The sequence below is a fragment of the Nematostella vectensis genome, chromosome 10 (assembly GCF_932526225.1).
Source record: "Nematostella vectensis chromosome 10, jaNemVect1.1, whole genome shotgun sequence".
Classification (NCBI taxonomy): Eukaryota; Metazoa; Cnidaria; class Anthozoa; order Actiniaria; family Edwardsiidae; genus Nematostella; species Nematostella vectensis.
In genome coordinates, this window is record NC_064043.1 from 3,182,928 (window position 1) to 3,200,026 (window position 17,099).

The 17,099-nt window shown below is 42.5% G+C and overlaps 2 protein-coding genes across 4 annotated transcripts; both read left to right on the forward strand.

Moving 5' to 3' along the window:
- The first annotated feature begins 1,262 nt into the window (after nt 1–1,262).
- Nucleotides 1,263–11,176, forward strand: LOC116620700 (keratin-associated protein 5-1). Of its 3 annotated transcripts, none has more exons than XM_032386325.2 (4): nt 1,263–2,265; nt 3,101–3,381; nt 9,070–10,179; nt 10,730–11,176. In XM_032386325.2, exons 2-4 carry the CDS (start codon nt 3,109–3,111, stop codon nt 10,949–10,951), a joined length of 1,605 nt encoding a protein of 534 aa, XP_032242216.1. In that variant the 5' UTR covers nt 1,263–2,265; nt 3,101–3,108; the 3' UTR covers nt 10,952–11,176. The 3 variants fall into 3 exon arrangements, with proteins under 3 accessions (XP_032242216.1, XP_032242219.1, XP_048589837.1); XM_048733880.1 differs by lacking the exon at nt 1,263–2,265 and having other exon boundaries at nt 2,833–3,165; nt 3,208–3,381; XM_032386328.2 differs by lacking the exon at nt 3,101–3,381.
- A 107-nt stretch (nt 11,177–11,283) lies between these two features.
- On the forward strand, nt 11,284–13,817 carry LOC125573323 (beta-3 adrenergic receptor-like). Its single transcript, XM_048733881.1, has one exon. The coding sequence runs from the start codon at nt 12,800–12,802 to the stop codon at nt 13,580–13,582; it is 783 nt and encodes a 260-aa protein (XP_048589838.1). The 5' UTR covers nt 11,284–12,799; the 3' UTR covers nt 13,583–13,817.
- The last annotated feature ends 3,282 nt before the right edge of the window (nt 13,818–17,099 follow it).

The window sequence follows — 17,099 nt, forward strand, 5'->3', positions numbered from 1 at the left end:
TTGAATATTCAGGTTGTAGAATGGCACTATTTCAATTCGTATTTACCCAGAATTGATAACTGTTCTTGGGACATCGGGGTCGCAGAATTGTACTTGAAGTGGCAAACACTGAATAAGCTGAACAACTGTTGGAATTTTGCCTTGACAGTTCTTGCCTGGCCAAGTAGTTCTGGACACTCAGTCTGGCAGACCTCAATGACTCTGTGGCAAACGGCTTCGATATTCTTGGGCTTTGTGAACAAAATGTGGACAAAATCCAGTTACTAAACCACCTGTCGTAGCGAAACAAATACTTTAAGATATGTTGCTACTTCAACCAATTATTTCGTTTCTAACAAAGGATTAATTTAGATTTTTATAAATAAAAACCTACCGCGTAAGCTTTCCAAGGGCAAACCAAGGTAGGCGGAGGTCAGCTTTCATGGCCAAGGCCTCTCCCTCTGGAATCTGCAAGATGAGTTCCTTGCCAAGGGCTTTCTTTAGAACTGCCTCGCGCTCCTTCTTCTCCTTTTGTCGCAGTTGATGGATAACCAGGGTGTCCATCTCCCCACCCGCGCTTAGCCTCCCACCGACCTTCTGTAAATGTAACCTCGTCATTTGGCTTTTGGGAATTTGGCGTGTGTTTTAACACCAATGACTGTGGATCAAAAACAGTAATTAGCTTATTTTGACAAGAAGAAATGATCAAATTGAATGTTTTTTTTCGGGGGGGGGGGGGGGGTGGGTGGGTATTTACCTTTCCGCGGCATGGTAGTGAGACGGTTTTGTCAGCTGAGCGCTTTAAAAGTTCTCGCACCACTGCAGTCCCCAGTTCGGCGACCTCCCTATTCATTTTCCCATCTCTCAGGTCTTTTAGGGCCTCGCTGATTGTCTGGGATGGCTGCTGTTGGGCGACGTTTGGGGGGGCGCTGCCTTCGCTTGGTCGACATTCATGTTCCCCACAATGCTGATATTGTACTTCCTTACCGCATCCTTTGCACTTGTATATTTGACTTTCTATCAGACCAAGTAGCGTATGGTTGAACTTTTTGATGTCGTCCCCGGAACTGAGGATTGTTTTACACACCGGGCATGAAGAGTTAACGGCAAGGGCTTGTGTAAGGCACGCGCCACAAGCATTATGCGTAAAGATTGTCTCGACCGGTTTGTCCAATAGCTCGCAGCAAATTGGACAATAGAAGTCGTCTTTTCGGATTTCGTTCAACTCGAACCGTTCTGAAAAATTATCAATCCGTCGACTTGCAATCTCTTTTGTCACATCGGCTATTTAATCTTGTAACGCCGCAACAGAGTCTACAAAGGAGATCCGTCGCTGCGCTTTTCTTGTGTTTCCACCACCTCGCTTTGACTTTTTTGGTCTTCCTCCTTTTCTTGCAAACTCTTCTTTTTCGCAAGTACTGCAAGTGTCAGTCTGTTTTTCCCAAAAAACGACCTCGCGAGTGTGGATGCGATACGACCGAAAACACTCACGACAGAACTTCGATGGGTGAATCGTCTGATCGTCCTTTTCAATACTCAAATTGTAGGTTTCAGCAAGAAATACTACGTGGCCCTTGCAATTATAACTAGTTTCGAACCGGTCTTTGTATTTCTTGAGGCGATTTCCACAAACTCTGCAAATTTTTTCAAGATTTTGTAGGTGAATACTGTTAATGCGTTCACCTTCCGAGGTCGCGCCGGCCATGAACTCCAAATATTAAGTAAGTTCAGAAATCAGTCAAAAAGCATTCGCGATACCGTATGAGTGTAGAAATGAGAACTGTAAAGGGGGGAGATTGCATTGAATGCAGTGGTTGCGATATAAAAACTCAGGCAAGATCATAGTCTGAACATGAAGTCATTTATTTTGCGCAATTTGTTTCCGCCATTAATTGCCTTAGCACTGTAAAGTAAACTCTTCTTATTGTTACAGTATTCATGGCACTGCCGCTTATAGCACCTTATCTGTGAGGTAATTTCCTAAATATTCTAAAAATGCTCATTGCGCACACTTGTCTTTCAACACTAGCTGGTACGCATCACGTTTTTTACTTCCAAGTATCGAGGAAGCGTGCGCCGAGCGCCGCGCGTTAGTCATTAACAGAGTTAATAACCACGACTTCCGGTCTGTTATTAAAAGCGCGGTCGCTCAGCTAAATGTCCTCTTAGCGGCTGTTTGAAATAGCCGTGACAATCTCGAATATGATTAGATCGATGAGGTGTGCACTTCTGTTGTTTACAGGAGTGTTAAAGCGAATGCCAATTTGCTGAAATCTCAAGAGAACGGTATGTAAAACTCATAGTAGACCACCTAATATGTACAAGCTCGTATTATTTGGTCAGCATTAAAAAGGTGTATAATCGCCATATTCGAGCTATCGCTTTATGCTCCAGAGTTGAGTTTAACTGATTCCTACTGTGATTATAAGGACGGTATTATAAGGGGGTTATGAATACAACAAAGAAGCCTGTACTAAAAAAAACTGTTTATTTATTATGTTCGATCATAAACGTAAACTTTTAGGTTTGTAGTGCTATCTGGCCTAGTGGTTTGGTAGGTGTCTTTCTCTGTGTAGTTTCTGTATGATTCTGGTTAACATCATGGCGTGACCATATTGTCCATCTCCGCACTGCATACCGTTCGTACTTTCTAAACTACTTTGTTTTCGCATATGACTCTAAACAGAAAATAGTAACTGCGACTAAATTCACTTTTTATACAACAAACTACCATCCTATAAACAGTTATTACTAGAAAAGGAGCGACTACTACTGGGCCAATGGGTTTTCACACCATGATTTCTATAGAACGACGCAATAAATACAATGGAAATGCAAATAAGTTTGGATTCTGTAGACTAGCTCGTTAGCTAGCGTCACAAGCGGGAGGCAATACAACTTCAGTGAAACTACTTTGTTTTCACAGTATCCGTTACACTAAAATCCTTTACACGCTTTGAGTTCCCTGTGGCGCTGTTTTTTTATGTTCCTAGAAATTGATTCCGCGGAAAGAATAAAAAGGTTTTAAGTTTTCCGGGAAATCTGACGAACATATGGGGGTTTTGGTTGTAACGGAGAATAATACTAGTAGCACTAGTATCAACACTCTATTCGCTACCAGGCCATGAAATGTCGACCCTAAGAGTCATGAGCATCGAGCATGAGATACTCAAGGACGACCATGAGATACTCGAGGGCGAGCATGAGATACTCGAGGACGAGCATGAGATACTCGAGGGCGAGCATGAGATACTCGAGGACGAGCATGAGATACTCGAGGAATATCATGATTTCCGATCGACTACTACGAGAACTGGACCACACGACAAACTCGCAATCAAATATGATTTGTTATTTGAAATTTTCGGGGTCTTTAGTCTTGTATTTCGCTTAGGAAAATGGGTAAGTTCATTTTATTTTGCTGCGTTTTGCATAACAGTAGCAAACAATATTGTCGCATTACACATGATTCAGGGTATAAACTCAGGTCTAAATCTACATCGTATCACAGGTAGCCCAGGCAATGGTTTTGAAGCTTGTTCGTAGCTTGGAATCGGCTGTTATTCTTAGAGATAAAACGAGTGGATTGAAGTCGCGATTTTTTGTGAAAGAAAAACTGTTGTTTTAAGGCAATTTTAAGACAAACTTGTTGTTGTCATATTTATGTGTAATATACGATTTTGGGGGGTTTTCGTAACGGAATATATGATTCTCTCCCCCTACTAAGGAAAGAAACAAGGTTGGAGGCGCCTCGGTAGCAATCAAATACCGTCGAAATTCGCGAGGAAAATACAACAAACGAAATATTTTTATCTCGCAGACCTATGCCAGGGTACACTTACATTCGATATGTGGCAAAACATCCGAGCTTAATCATTTTCCCTGGCCGCTAGCCATTTTTTAAAACTGGTAAGCAGCGATTTGAATCCTTGACCGGCGCCGTTGGACAATTAGGTACGCTCGGCTGAACACGGGAGCGAAGCAAACAACTTATAGCGCGAGGTGTCACCGGCGCATTCGATACGGATTTCATAATTTTTCGTGGTCTAAAATTCAGAACTATCAGTTTTCGAAGCAAGTTAAGTAATCTGTTATCTCTTATTTTTGTTTAATTTATATAACAGATTACTTTTCAATGATAAGACCGGTCATGGAATATGCTTCTCCAGTATGGAACCCCTTCACGGATAGAGACATCAACAAATTAGAGCAAGTGCAGAAAAATGCGGCGCGTTTCGTTACTGGTACCTACGACCCCAGGGCAAGCTCATCTGACCTTGTTAAATCCCTGAATTGGGACTCGCTTGAAGTGCGACGTCAGCTCGCCCAACTATGCCTCTTCTATAAAATCCGCAACAATTTAGTGAACATTGCTCTACCTCAACAATTTCAGCCAAACCTTCGACCGTCCAGAACAAACTCCTCTAAATATAACCAGATTCAGTCCAATGTACTTTCCCACTCATACTCTTTTTTTCCTAGAACTATCAGGACTTGGAACTTGCTTCCCTCCGAGGTTGTCGAGTCCTCGTCGATTGACTCCTTTAAATCAAGTGCACTGCCAGTCTTAAGATCCTTACGGATCCCTGGCCACCTTCGCCGCCTATAATACCTTGGCGCCCCCTAGAAATAAGCGCAAGCTTTAATAGGGTCTAACATTTAAGCATTAAGCACTATGCGCCGATGACAGCCTTGCAAACTTTCCACCTCGCAGGCTAATAATAGTTTGCAACAACAATGCAATTTTATTGGCAATGTTTCACAAAAAATCCACTCGTTTTACCTCTAAGAATAACAGCCGATTCCAAGCTACGAACAAGCTTCGAAACCATTGCCTGGGCTACCTGTGATCGTATCAGAGGCCTACTTCGACCACTGATACGAGTCGTTTCAACGAGTTCGTTACGGTTAAATATGCTGATTACATTTAAATTAATTGTACTTTATTGTAGTGCTTACTTGTATCTCTGACTCACCTGTAATCCAGTCTATACTGCGGAAGGTTGAATTAAACTAATTATTATTATTACTACTACTATTACTACTACTACTACTACCACTACTACCACTACTACTACTACTATTACTACTACTATTACTATTACTATTACTATTACTATTACTATTGCTATTGCTATTGCTATTGCTATTGCTATTGCTATTGCTATTGCTATTGCTATTGCTATTGCTATTGCTATTGCTATTGCTATTGCTATTGCTATTGCTATTGCTATTGCTATTGCTATTGCTATTGCTATTGCTATTGCTATTGCTATTGCTATTGCTATTGCTATTGCTATTGCTATTGCTATTGCTATTGCTATTGCTATTGCTATTGCTATTGCTATTGCTATTGCTATTGCTATTGCTATTGCTATTGCTATTGCTATTGCTATTGCTATTGCTATTGCTATTGCTATTGCTATTGCTATTGCTATTGCTATTGCTATTGCTATTGCTATTGCTATTGCTATTGCTATTGCTATTGCTATTGCTATTGCTATTGCTATTGCTATTGCTATTGCTATTGCTATTGCTATTGCTATTGCTATTGCTATTGCTATTGCTATTGCTATTGCTATTATTATTATTATTATTATTATTATTATTATTATTATTATTATTATTAGCGTCACTGGACGAGAGTCTGAAGGCTCTGGTACCCAGGGTAATAGAATCCATACTTTAATGGAAAAAAATCTAGGCTACAAGCTTTTTTCTACTTTAGTGAACACAGTTGGGTTTGCAGTGCAAACTTTCCTGTCCTCGCTAGAGATAGAAAGGTAACTTTATTTCAGTGTCAAATTAATAGCAGTGACCCACTAAGTACGGACATTATAACTAAAACTAAAATATTACAAATTTATAGTAGTATAGGGGTATAAGAATATGAAATTTCTAAAACCTACTGATTTATGATTATAGATATCTAACTATTTACAAAAGACTATTTACACACGAATATTTACAAATTGGCTAAGATGCGCACAAAAAGCAGTCCCCGAAGTCACCAGCCATGAGCTGCTCAATGTCAAATTTGGTAATTGTGCTCTTGAACGCACCGGTACTAGGTGTATTGCGGGTATTTGAATCAAGCTTAGACCAAAGTGAGGGCCCTAAGAATCTTATAGAATGTTTCCCATAGCCTGTAGTGTTTACTAGGTAGTACGAACTCCTTAGTTCTTAGACTGTACTTGCTGTTCTTAATTACAAATAAGTCAGCGATATACTTAGGACATATTCCATTTTTGACTCTTAGGTTAAGAATACCGCAGACCCCGATCGTCCCGGCAAAATCGCTCGCGCTCGCGTCGGATTAAAACAAATGTCAACAAACTATATATCAATCTAAAGCTTAATGATTGTACTTTCCTCCTAAAAAAAACATTTTTTATACGCGCTTAATTTTGAGTGCTTTTGCCTGGTCCGAAGTGCGAAATCGATCCCTTATGCGAATTATTTATACACACCAAAAGCGCGTAACCTCCCGGGATCTGCTTTATATCTTTCGTCATGTACTGAACTGACAAACCGTGTCTACATTTGGCGTCACACAGCCTCGTTGATTAATAATCAAGGGTGAAAGTTAGGCGTGGAATAATTTTGCTTCTTTGGCTACAACGCGCTAATTAAGTCCGTAGCAAAAAAAGCTATTGATTATCCGCGGCACGGTGTGACAGAACAATATCTATACTAGACACTTGCCAACTTGCGCAGGAATCGGGCGGTTGGAAGTGTATCTTTAATTCAGATATTTAGAGTAAGATGGGGCGAAACTTGATTGCGAGATATCGGGAATTGAAGTTGTGTAAACATTAGAGGCAGCGTGACAGTAATGACAGACGAAGAGCAAATAGAGCCGCGTATGGCAACCAATCACATTGCACGCTCTACACGCAGCGGGAAAACTCTTAGGCGCTCAAATGTCATAGCGCTAGTCGTGCAAGTGAAGGAAGATGCCTAGACCGAAGCGAGCCTGCACCGAAAAAAAGAAGAGCGCGGAAAAATTAAAAAGACCGCGAATGAAGACAACTCTATGTTTTGGGCTTTTTTCCTCGCTTAGCCTTCTTCAAGGAAGCCAAGGATTCTTACTTAATCTTAGCGTAGTTTACAACTATGCAAACTTTAGAGAAAACGCTTATAAAGTTGATATAAATACGGATAAATCTCGGATAAAACGTCGACAATGATACTGACGCGCTTGTATGCTAATTAGAGGGAAAAGCCGTAAAACTTAGTTCCCCGGATGTTGATCGCGGGACTTTGAGCTAATTAAACAGGATTATGGGATTATTGACGCCTTCGAGAGTAACGCTACACTTGTTCGAATTCGTTTTTTCTTGAATATCTGGCAGAGTATTTAAGATTTTGGTGGTATTTTTTTTTGCTAACATCTAGAGTGTGCCTATTGTCAGCGAATGGGATAATAAAAAAATTTCTCCCGAAATGAAGCCATTTGGGTCTACGGTATCGTTAATAGCTCCCTATAGGAGGCATTCCAATTACAGTAAACTGCACTCAGAGTCCTTTCTTGGACTCTCACAAGTTTCCGTGAATCGCTAGCCTTGCCAAAATGCCATACTGTGCTGCAATAGGTGAGATGCGGTAAGATTGCTGCTTTAAACAACTGCAACTTTGCATCAGGTGCAAGAAGGTTACGCAGCCTAACAAAACCCACTTTTTGACTACTTACAAATCGAATAGAACTTATGTGCACAGAGAATGTAAGCTTACTGTCAATATTTACCCCTAGCAGTGTAATGTTTTGTTCGGGCTCTATACTTTAATCTTTGACTCTAATATCCATCTCCCTCTTTTCAGTTCTACTTATCATCAAACTACCGTACTTCTTGAATCCTTGCCCACGGCGAGTAAATAAAATATTTGTATGAGCGAACAAATCTTGTTTAAAATAAATATTGCGACTTCAAAATAAAATAGTAGTTTGACGGTGTACTATAATCTTAATCCCGCGTTTTATTGCCATTCTAAGCTGTTTTAGTCGCTGCAAATTCTTCCTGTCGCCTCCTGTATGTAAAATGGACATCGCACTAAATTGTTATTCTATACCTGTAGGTAAAATAGAAATCGCAGTAAATAGTTATTCTATACCTGTATGTAAAATAGACATCGCAGTAAATAGTTATTCTATATATGTATGTAAAATGGACATCGCAGTAAATAGTTATTCTATACCTGTATGTAAAATAGAAATCGCAGTAAATAGTTATTCTATACCTGTATGTTAAATAGACATCGCAGTAAATAGTTATTCTATACCTGTATGTAAAATAGAAATCGCAGTAAATAGTTATTCTATACCTGTATGTAAAATAGACATCGCAGTAAATAGTTATTCTATACCTGTATGTAAAATAGAAATCGCAGTAAATAGTTATTCTATACCTGTATGTTAAATGGACATCGCAGTAAATAGTTATTCTATACCTGTATGTAAAATAGACATCACAGTAAATAGTTATTCTATACCTGTATGTTAAATGGACATCGCAGTAAATAGTTATTCTATACCTGTATGTAAAATAGACATCGCAGTAAATAGTTATTCTATACCTGTATGTAAAATAGACATCGCAGTAAATAGTTATTCTATACCTGTATGTAAAATAGACATCGCAGTAAATAGTTATTCTATACCTGTGTGTTAAATGGACATCGCAGTAAATAGTTATTCTATACCTGTATGTAAAATAGACATCGCAGTAAATAGTTATTCTATACCTGTATGTTAAATAGACATCGCAGTAAATAGTTATTCTATACCTGTATGTTAAATAGACATCGCAGTAAATAGTTATTCTATACCTGTATGTAAAATAGACATCGCAGTAAATAGTTATTCTATACCTGTATGTAAAATAGACATCGCAGTAAATAGTTATTCTATACCTGTATGTTAAATAGACATCGCAGTAAATAGTTATTCTATACTTATGGGGAGGTTGAAGAGAGCACATGCACCAGTCTCCTCCTGCTACGGCCCAGCTGTAGTGCCTTGCAATGCGCCGTAAACATGGTGTCTAATGTGTTTTATAGGTCAGGTGCCATAATTCTTGTTATGTGTTCCAGGGCATCATGACATTCATGCTAGTGTGGTGTATCGTCGTCGGTTGTTGCATGGCCTATTTACATCCTGGTGCAGTCGCTGACCTGCCCAGTTGTCAGGAGATCAAAGGCAACAGCACCGCTCAGGTCTGTATCGACGGCAACTGCACTTTCAACTGCTCCCGTAACATGGGGTATGGCTCGTGCGACCAGCTCTGCCTACAGAACAAGGATCAGAAACCGTGCCCTAGATTAAAATGTGCCGCAAGCACTTGCAATCAGAGATGCCTGTCTGGAGGATGCACAGATGTGGCTTGTAACTCCCATACTTGTCTCCAAACTTGCACCAGTAATTGCACTAATATGGAATGCCATTCCAACACCAAGTGCACCCAGGAGTGCGAAGACGGCGCCTGCGGTCTTGCGACCAGCGGTTCAGGCAAAGCTGAGCAGATTTGCCGAGGGGTAGGATGTAAGAGGATGCAGTGCGCAAGCGCAGAGTCTTGTAACCAAGATTGTACCAGAGGATGTCAACTGGACTGCTCCAACGAAAACACCGCTGACTGCACTCAGGAATGTAAGACGGGCTCGTGTTCCTTTAATTGTGCTGCACAAACTTGCGAAAGTAGCTGCGCCCACGGCTCTTGTCCAAATATGACCTGCGGCGGAACCAACTGCACCCAGAAATGCGGAAAGGACTGCCAACAGGTTGTCTGCTCAGCATCGGGTAAATGCGACCAGTCATGTGACGGTGAGGGATGTAACTTGTATTGTAGTGAGGGGGCCAAAACATGCAATCAAAAGTGTCAGGGTGCATGCGTGACAGATTGCAAGTCACGTTGGTGCGGCGTAACATGTACCGGAAGTGGCTGTGATGTGAAGTGCCCAAATAATGGAACAGAGTCATGTGATCAGACCTGTCAAAAGTCGGCCGGTGACTGCAAGATGCGGTGCGATGCTAAGGTCTGTACCTCCAAGTGTACAGACGGACGCTGCCAAGCGATCAGTTGTGGAGGCGACCGGTGCACGCAGGAATGTGGCAAAAACTGCACAAGCATGGCTTGCACTGCCAAGTCTTGTGAGCTGTCATGCCCTGGAGGGGGCTGTATAATGTCATGCTCGTCATCTGTAGAGGTAGGTCATTGTCTGTTTCTTGGAAGGAGGGGAGGGGGGGAGAGGGAGAGGGGGGTTGGCTGGATGAATCCCGGAGGTGGCTGTATCTTGTTGTGCACGTCAGCTGTAGAGGTAAGTAATGGTCTGTTTCTGGGGGGTGGGGGTGAGGGGGTTGGAGTGGAGTGGAGGGGAGAGGGGCGGAGGAGACGGATGGAGGTGGCTTGATGAGACCTGAGGATGTCTGTATCATGTCGTGCCAATCAGCTTTAGATGGGAAATAAAAAAGGTTATAAATATGGAATAATGAAAAAGGTTTGACGCACAGAGATTGATTTTAACTTGGTCGCAGCAGTTTTACGGCCTCGGAAAAAAGAGACCAACAGCAACAAGAACATCTTGAATATAAATGAGTAACTAAATTGAACAACTTTGCCTCTGACTTGTAGAACTGGGGTTATATAGCGGGGGCTAATTTTGAAAGCTTTGGCTTATAAGGGATGAGGGGATATTTGAGGGATGGGGACTTGATCTAGATTTTACGGTAATTGGAAACGTTTCCTTTGATACATAGAACTGCACCATGTCATGTCCAGGGGGGGGATGCAGTCAACACTGCGTTGCGACGGGCAAGTGCAACTTCGACCTAGACTGCAAGGGCTGTACCATTTCTGGCAATGTTCCCACTTCCAAAACACCTAGTGGCGGCGCGGGAATAACAGCTACCCAGTCACTGCTCGTGGGCTCAGCTTGGCTGGCCCTGTCTGCCAGTCGTGTGCACAATTTCGTGGTGTAACGTCACCTACATAACGTCACCTACATAACGCCACCTACATACCTTAACTGCATAAACTAAATGAATAACTGGTGTATTTATTTCATAACATGTTTGCTTTGAAAAGTGTAATAAATACGAAGGATATGGCATGGATTAATGTAAAAAATCCTTTTTTAAATCACATATTTCAAAATTGTAAAATATAGGTGTTTTAACATGCGACAAATAAATTGTATAATCTTCTTTTCGAGTTTTTGTTGATTTTTTGTTGATTATTTTGACGTCTTGTGTTGGGGCCCCCAAATAGCCCTCAGAGTTTGACATCTTGCAGTTAGTTGATATAGCACGCACATATGTTGAATGGGAACTGTTTTTTTCTGTGTTTTTTTTCTTAGTCACCCCTTACTGCTATGTTTTATTTCTCCCATATGAAAAGAGTAAACAAACTAGTCAGCATGACTAAGAAGAAAGTGAAGAAAGTAATTTCCCACATAAGTGAGAATCTGTAGTGAGAAACAGTTTAACACAAGCGCAACACAAATTAGAATCAGTCAAACATATGCGCAACACAAGGGAAAATCCGTCAAACACAAGGCAACACAAGTGAGAATCCGCGTCGAACACAAGCGCAGCACAAGTGAGAATCCGTCAATTACAAACCAAGGCGCAAGAAAATCAAGCAGTTGTTTATAAGACGACAAGGGTAGTCGGTGAGCGGTATTCGCGTGGTCCTCTTCCTAGCTCTTCCTAGCCCTAACCCAGTTGCGCTAACCCTAACGCAGTTGCGAAATCACTAACCCAGTTGCGCTAACCCTAACGCAGTTGCGAAATCACTAACCCAGTTGCGCTAGCAGTAACCTAGTTGCGCTAACCCTAACCCAGTTGCGCTAACCCTTGCCCAGTTGCTCTAGCAGCTACCCAGTTGCGCTAGCAGTAACCCAGTTGCGCTAAACCTTTCCCAGTTGCGCTAGCCCTAGTCCCGTTCTCGGCCTCTTAACATTGTGTTCTCTGGTGCTTCCGCTAGAACAGGTGTTACTAAGATGTCCAAGAAAGATAGTAAGACGGCTACAAAACCTTTGATTTTGATGCTGATAGAAGCTAGAGCAATCAAATAAGTATCAAATATCAAATATTTATCTGCTTACAGTTTTTTTTATTAATACCAGTACTAATATTGTAGACGCGTCGATCTAGCCCAAAGCGGTGTAAACAATCTGCTCAAATAATCAACTCGGCGGCGTATTGGTAATACCATTTTAATCAAACGATATGTTACAATCGCATACTTCTTTTTTTAATTTAAATATCGAGATAAGATTTAACTCGGAAGGACATAGTTACACTACACAAAAAGAACTCCAGGAAGATCATGGAGCCGGAACTTGTAACAGAAGAAGAGCGTGCTCGCAAAGTGCTCGCAACACGGGATCGTATGTCGATTGTCGTCGAGTCGATCATCGCAACCCTGGTCGTGTTCGTTGCATTGACCGGTGGGTGTCAAAATTCAAACTACGGATAAAATATTAGTGTCATAGATACAAGTGGTACAGTAATCCATCGATTTCATTTGTACATTTTGGCATCTTGGTAGTAAAAAAGCAAAGAGGATCGGAAACAGAGAGTTAAAAATCGCTGTTGCTTCTACCCCATTTTCCCTAAGCTAATTGTGCTAATCTTTTTAAGGCTAAGTTTATCGTCGTCAATTAATTTATATTTCTATCATATTGAGTTCTGCAAAAGGAAGTAAAACGTCAGCCTAGCGAAGTTTTCTCTTTTCTTTCCATAGGTAATTGTCTTGTGTGTATCGCCGTGTGTCGTTGTCCTCGCCTGCGCACAATATCCAATGCTTTCATCGGATCTCTCGCCATGGCTGACTTCCTTATTGCCGTTACCGTGGTAACCCCCTCCATAGCATTGACAATCACCAACCGAATGATTCTTCCCGAAGCGATTTGCCAAAGTCAGGCCTATTTCGCGCTATCTTTACTCTCCGTCTCTCTCCTCACTATGTGTTTGACTGCGATTCATCGATACATGAAGGTAGTCCGACCCCCTCATCGCGGGCAGATTCTTGTAACTAAAAGGTCGGTAGCCCTTGCCATATCATCCTCTTGGATCTTCTCCTTTATGTTCCCCTCCATATACTGGGCGGCTGGTAGGAAAGCTAGGTTCTATCCCGGCGAGATGTTGTGCTTTTTTGACCTCTTAGTCGTCAAGACCCCAGGAATCACTATGAGTTACGTGATCATCTTCGGCATCATCATCTACGGAACTATCGTTTTCTGCTACGCACAGGTTTATCGCACAGTAAGGCAGCACAAGCAGCGATTACGAGCCCGTACAGTACAACCTCAAGGCATACGGAGGCAAAATACCCGGTTGAGCGTCGAAGAGCTTCGTGTAACCCGCCTTCTGGTCGCTGTGGTCCTTAGCTACGTGATATGTTGGCTTCCAGCGCTAGTGCTATGGGGCTTCAAGGCTTATGGTGTGCCCGTCCATCGTCGGTTGGAGTACTGGGGATCAACAATGTCAGCGCTAAGCTCAGTGATTAACCCCATTCTGTACGGCGCCTGGAACACGGACTTTAGGGCGGAGTTCAAGAGAATGCTATGTCGCGCCGAAAGGACAAGAATCGCGCCATTTCTATAGGCCTAAAATGGCACCATTACCAGTTGAAGGGTCGGGAGACTAAACGAGAGTTTATTTCTAGTCACAAGAGTATGCTTGATGCTCGAAATGATCTTGATGCCCAGACGAGCTCCATACCCAACAGACGGTGCGAAGGAGGAGTTTGTCCGGACAGTTCTACTGAGGGTGTATAAGCGGACTTTAGAAGCACACTAGCATACACACATTGGCACCAGTCGGGCCAAGACGCACAATTGGCATCACGCTAGCCCGGTCGCAGCTCTAGATCCCACATGGATCTGAGCTGTGGTTTAAAGCACTTCGTTCGAGTCGAAGTCGCCCTGCAGTTTTTTTGCCGATGAAGTTTAACTGAGGCAAACCGGCTATGCCATGCTGACGAGTCCTAATAAGGACGAAACAGCTGTCCATGGTTGCCGAACTGCACGGGTAATAGACTGTGCTAGCGTCCCGTCTTGGCCCGACTGGTGCCAATGTGTGAATGCTAGTGTGCTTCTAAAGTTCACATTGGTGTATAAGCGATAAATGTGTAATTCCAGAAAATATCCATACTCCCCCCCACCCCCCCCCACCCCCCCACACACACCTCTCAATAATTCCGACCCCCTGGAAATAAATAAATACATTAATTGTTAAGGAAAAAGGGCATTTTACCCCCCTCCCCTCTGGAAATTCCTTGGCGTCTGAACCCCTCACCCCCCGGGGGTATGGATATTTTCTGGAACTACACAATCATCTATCACCCCCAACTACTGCGAACAACTTTTACATAATCACCGTTTAGGTTGGGTGCATTCACGGTAGACTGGTGGCTGTGATCCCCCTGTTTTCTTATTTAACGTCTTCTGTATCACATGACCCATTTCCTTCTTTCGTTCTGTTTCGCCAACCGAAACAGAACAAAATCCCCATAATGGTAAAAGAAGCGAAACAAATATTGTATTTAAACCAAATGGTTTGACAAAACTAACAGTTCTTCGATTAATGACTCAGCAAAGATGAACGAAAAAAGAACATGGGAAACTCTGTCCATATAATATGCTTCTAACGCGGTTTACGATAAGCTGGAAACTCTGTCCGTGCTTGTAACGGTTTATGATGGTATACTGTAAACGTACACTTTCTTGACTTTTCGCTGCCTTTTTCGCAAAATTCAAGTTTTTTTTTCAATATCGCCCAATGCATAATATATCCGCATTTAAATAAGCAAGGAAATAAAGTGTTTTTGAAGAGTAGCAGCTGCTTACGAAAACAAAGCAAGATCAAGTAATATCCCTTTCATTTGATATTGATTCATGCAGATATTGATAAAGGCATGTTAGTAATAACTTTGACACCAAAAGTAATAAAGATTGAAACGATACGGATCCATTTTAGATCGTCCGGCTGTTCACTATTACCCAACCTACATAGCAAGCGTCACAGAGGCGCTGAATAAAGATTATGACCGTTTGATAAATTAAAACAGAGGCGAAGCTTTCTCCATTCTGACTTCATCAATAATTTTCAAACTAGTCATTCAACAGATGCGTCATGATTGGTTCGAGTGCAAGAAAGCATCCACTTCAAACTGCTAATTTGGTGAAGCTTTTAATATTTACGATCGAAGTAGGTAAATGTCATATAAATCTTTGTTTCAAATGGGTACATTGTCTTTGCACGGGGTTTTAAGGTTAAACAGGCCGGAGAATGGGCTCTTTGCATGGGGTTTTAAGGTTAAACAGGCCGGAGAATGGGCTCTTTGCACGGGGGGTTTTAAGGTTAAACAGGCCGGAGAATGGGCTCTTTGCACGGGGTTTTAAGGTTAAACAGCCGGAGAATGGGCTCTTTGCACGGGGGGTTTTAAGGTTAAACAGGCCGGAGAATGGGCTCTTTGCACGGGGTTTTAAGGTTAAACAGGCCGGAGAAAGGGCTGTTTGCACGGGGTTTTAAGGTTAAACAGGCCGGAGAAAGGGCTGTTTGCACGGGGTTTTAAGGTTAAACAGGCCGGAGAAAGGGCTGTTTGCACGGGGTTTTAAGGTTAAACAGGCCGGAGAATGGGCTGTTTGCACGGGGTTTTAAGGTTAAACAGGCCGGAGAATGGGCTGTTTGCACGGGGTTTTAAGGTTAAACAGGCCAGAGAAAGGGCTGTTTGCACGGGGTTTTAAGGTTAAACAGGCCAGAGAAAAGGCTGTTTGCACGGGGTTTTAAGGTTAAACAGGCCGGAAAAAGGGCTGTTTGCACGGGGTTTTAAGGTTAAACAGGCCGGAGAATGGGCTGTTTGCACGGGGTTTTAAGGTTAAACAGGCCGGAGAATGAGCTGTTTGCACGGGGTTTTAAGGTTAAACAGGCCAGAGAAAGGGCTGTTTGCACGGGGTTTTAAGGTTAAACAGGCCAGAGAAAAGGCTGTTTGCACGGGGTTTTAAGGTTAAACAGGCCGGAAAAAGGGCTGTTTGCACGGGGTTTTAAGGTTAAACAGGCCGGAGAAAGGGCTGTTTGCACGGGGTTTTAAGGTTAAACAGGCCGGAGAAAGGGCTGTTTGCACGGGGTTTTAAGGTTAAACAGGCCGGAGAAAGGGCTCTTTGCACGGGGTTTTAAGGTTAAACAGGCCGGAGAATGGGCTCTTTGCACGGGGTTTTAAGGTTAAACAGGCCAGAGAAAGGGCTGTTTGCACGGGGTTTTAAGGTTAAACAGGCCGGAGAAAAGGCTGTTTGCACGGGGTTTTAAGGTTAAACAGGCGGGAGAAAGGGCTGTTTGCACGGGGTTTTAAGGTTAAACAGGCCGGAGAAAGGGCTGTTTGCACGGGGTTTTAAGGTTAAACAGGCCGGAGAATGGGCTCTTTGCACGGGGTTTTAAGGTTAAACAGGCAGGAGAAAGGGCTGTTTGCACGGGGTTTTAAGGTTAAACAGGCCGGAGAAAAGGCTGTTTGCACGGGGTTTTAAGGTTAAACAGGCCGGAGAAAGGGCTGTTTGCACGGGGTTTTAAGGTTAAACAGGCCGGAGAATGGGCTCTTTGCACGGGGTTTTAAGGTTAAACAGGCCGGAGAATGGGCTCTTTGCACGGAGTTTTAAGGTTAAACAGGCCGGAGAAAGGGCTGTTTGCACGGGGTTTTAAGGTTAAACAGGCCGGAGAAAGGGCTCTTTGCACGGGGTTTTAAGGTTAAACAGGCCGGAGAAAGGGCTCTTTGCACGGGGTTTTAAAGCCGCATTGTCACCAGTTTACTTCCGGAGGTCCGACGGAAACTTCAACCCTTAAAAAACAAAAGAATCTATTAAAATCCGAGATATAAAACAGGCCATCCGCTCTAAATTATCAATCACATCCTCAAAGAAACTTCCAATAGACACACTGCTTTCAATATTTTTCGCGTTTTCCGTTTAAAATCATCGGATTTGTTTACGTAATCGACCGGAAGTAAACTGGTGACAATGCGGCTTAAAGTTTAAACAGGCCGGAGAAAGGGCTCTTTGCACGGGGCTTAAACAGGGGGTTAAACAGGCCGGAGGAAGGGATGTTTATTAAGTGCAAGGTACACCAAGAG

Coding starts and splice junctions, on each gene's coding strand:
- LOC116620700 (XM_032386325.2), top strand. CDS start 3,109: ATGTCGACCCTAAGAGTCATGAGCATCGAGCATGAGATACTCAAGGAC. Junction 3,382..9,069: donor TATTTCGCTTAGGAAAATGG/GTAAGTTCATTT, acceptor TATGTGTTCCAG/GGCATCATGACATTCATGCT. Junction 10,180..10,729: donor CATGCTCGTCATCTGTAGAG/GTAGGTCATTGT, acceptor TTTGATACATAG/AACTGCACCATGTCATGTCC.
- LOC125573323 (XM_048733881.1), top strand. CDS start 12,800: ATGGCTGACTTCCTTATTGCCGTTACCGTGGTAACCCCCTCCATAGCA.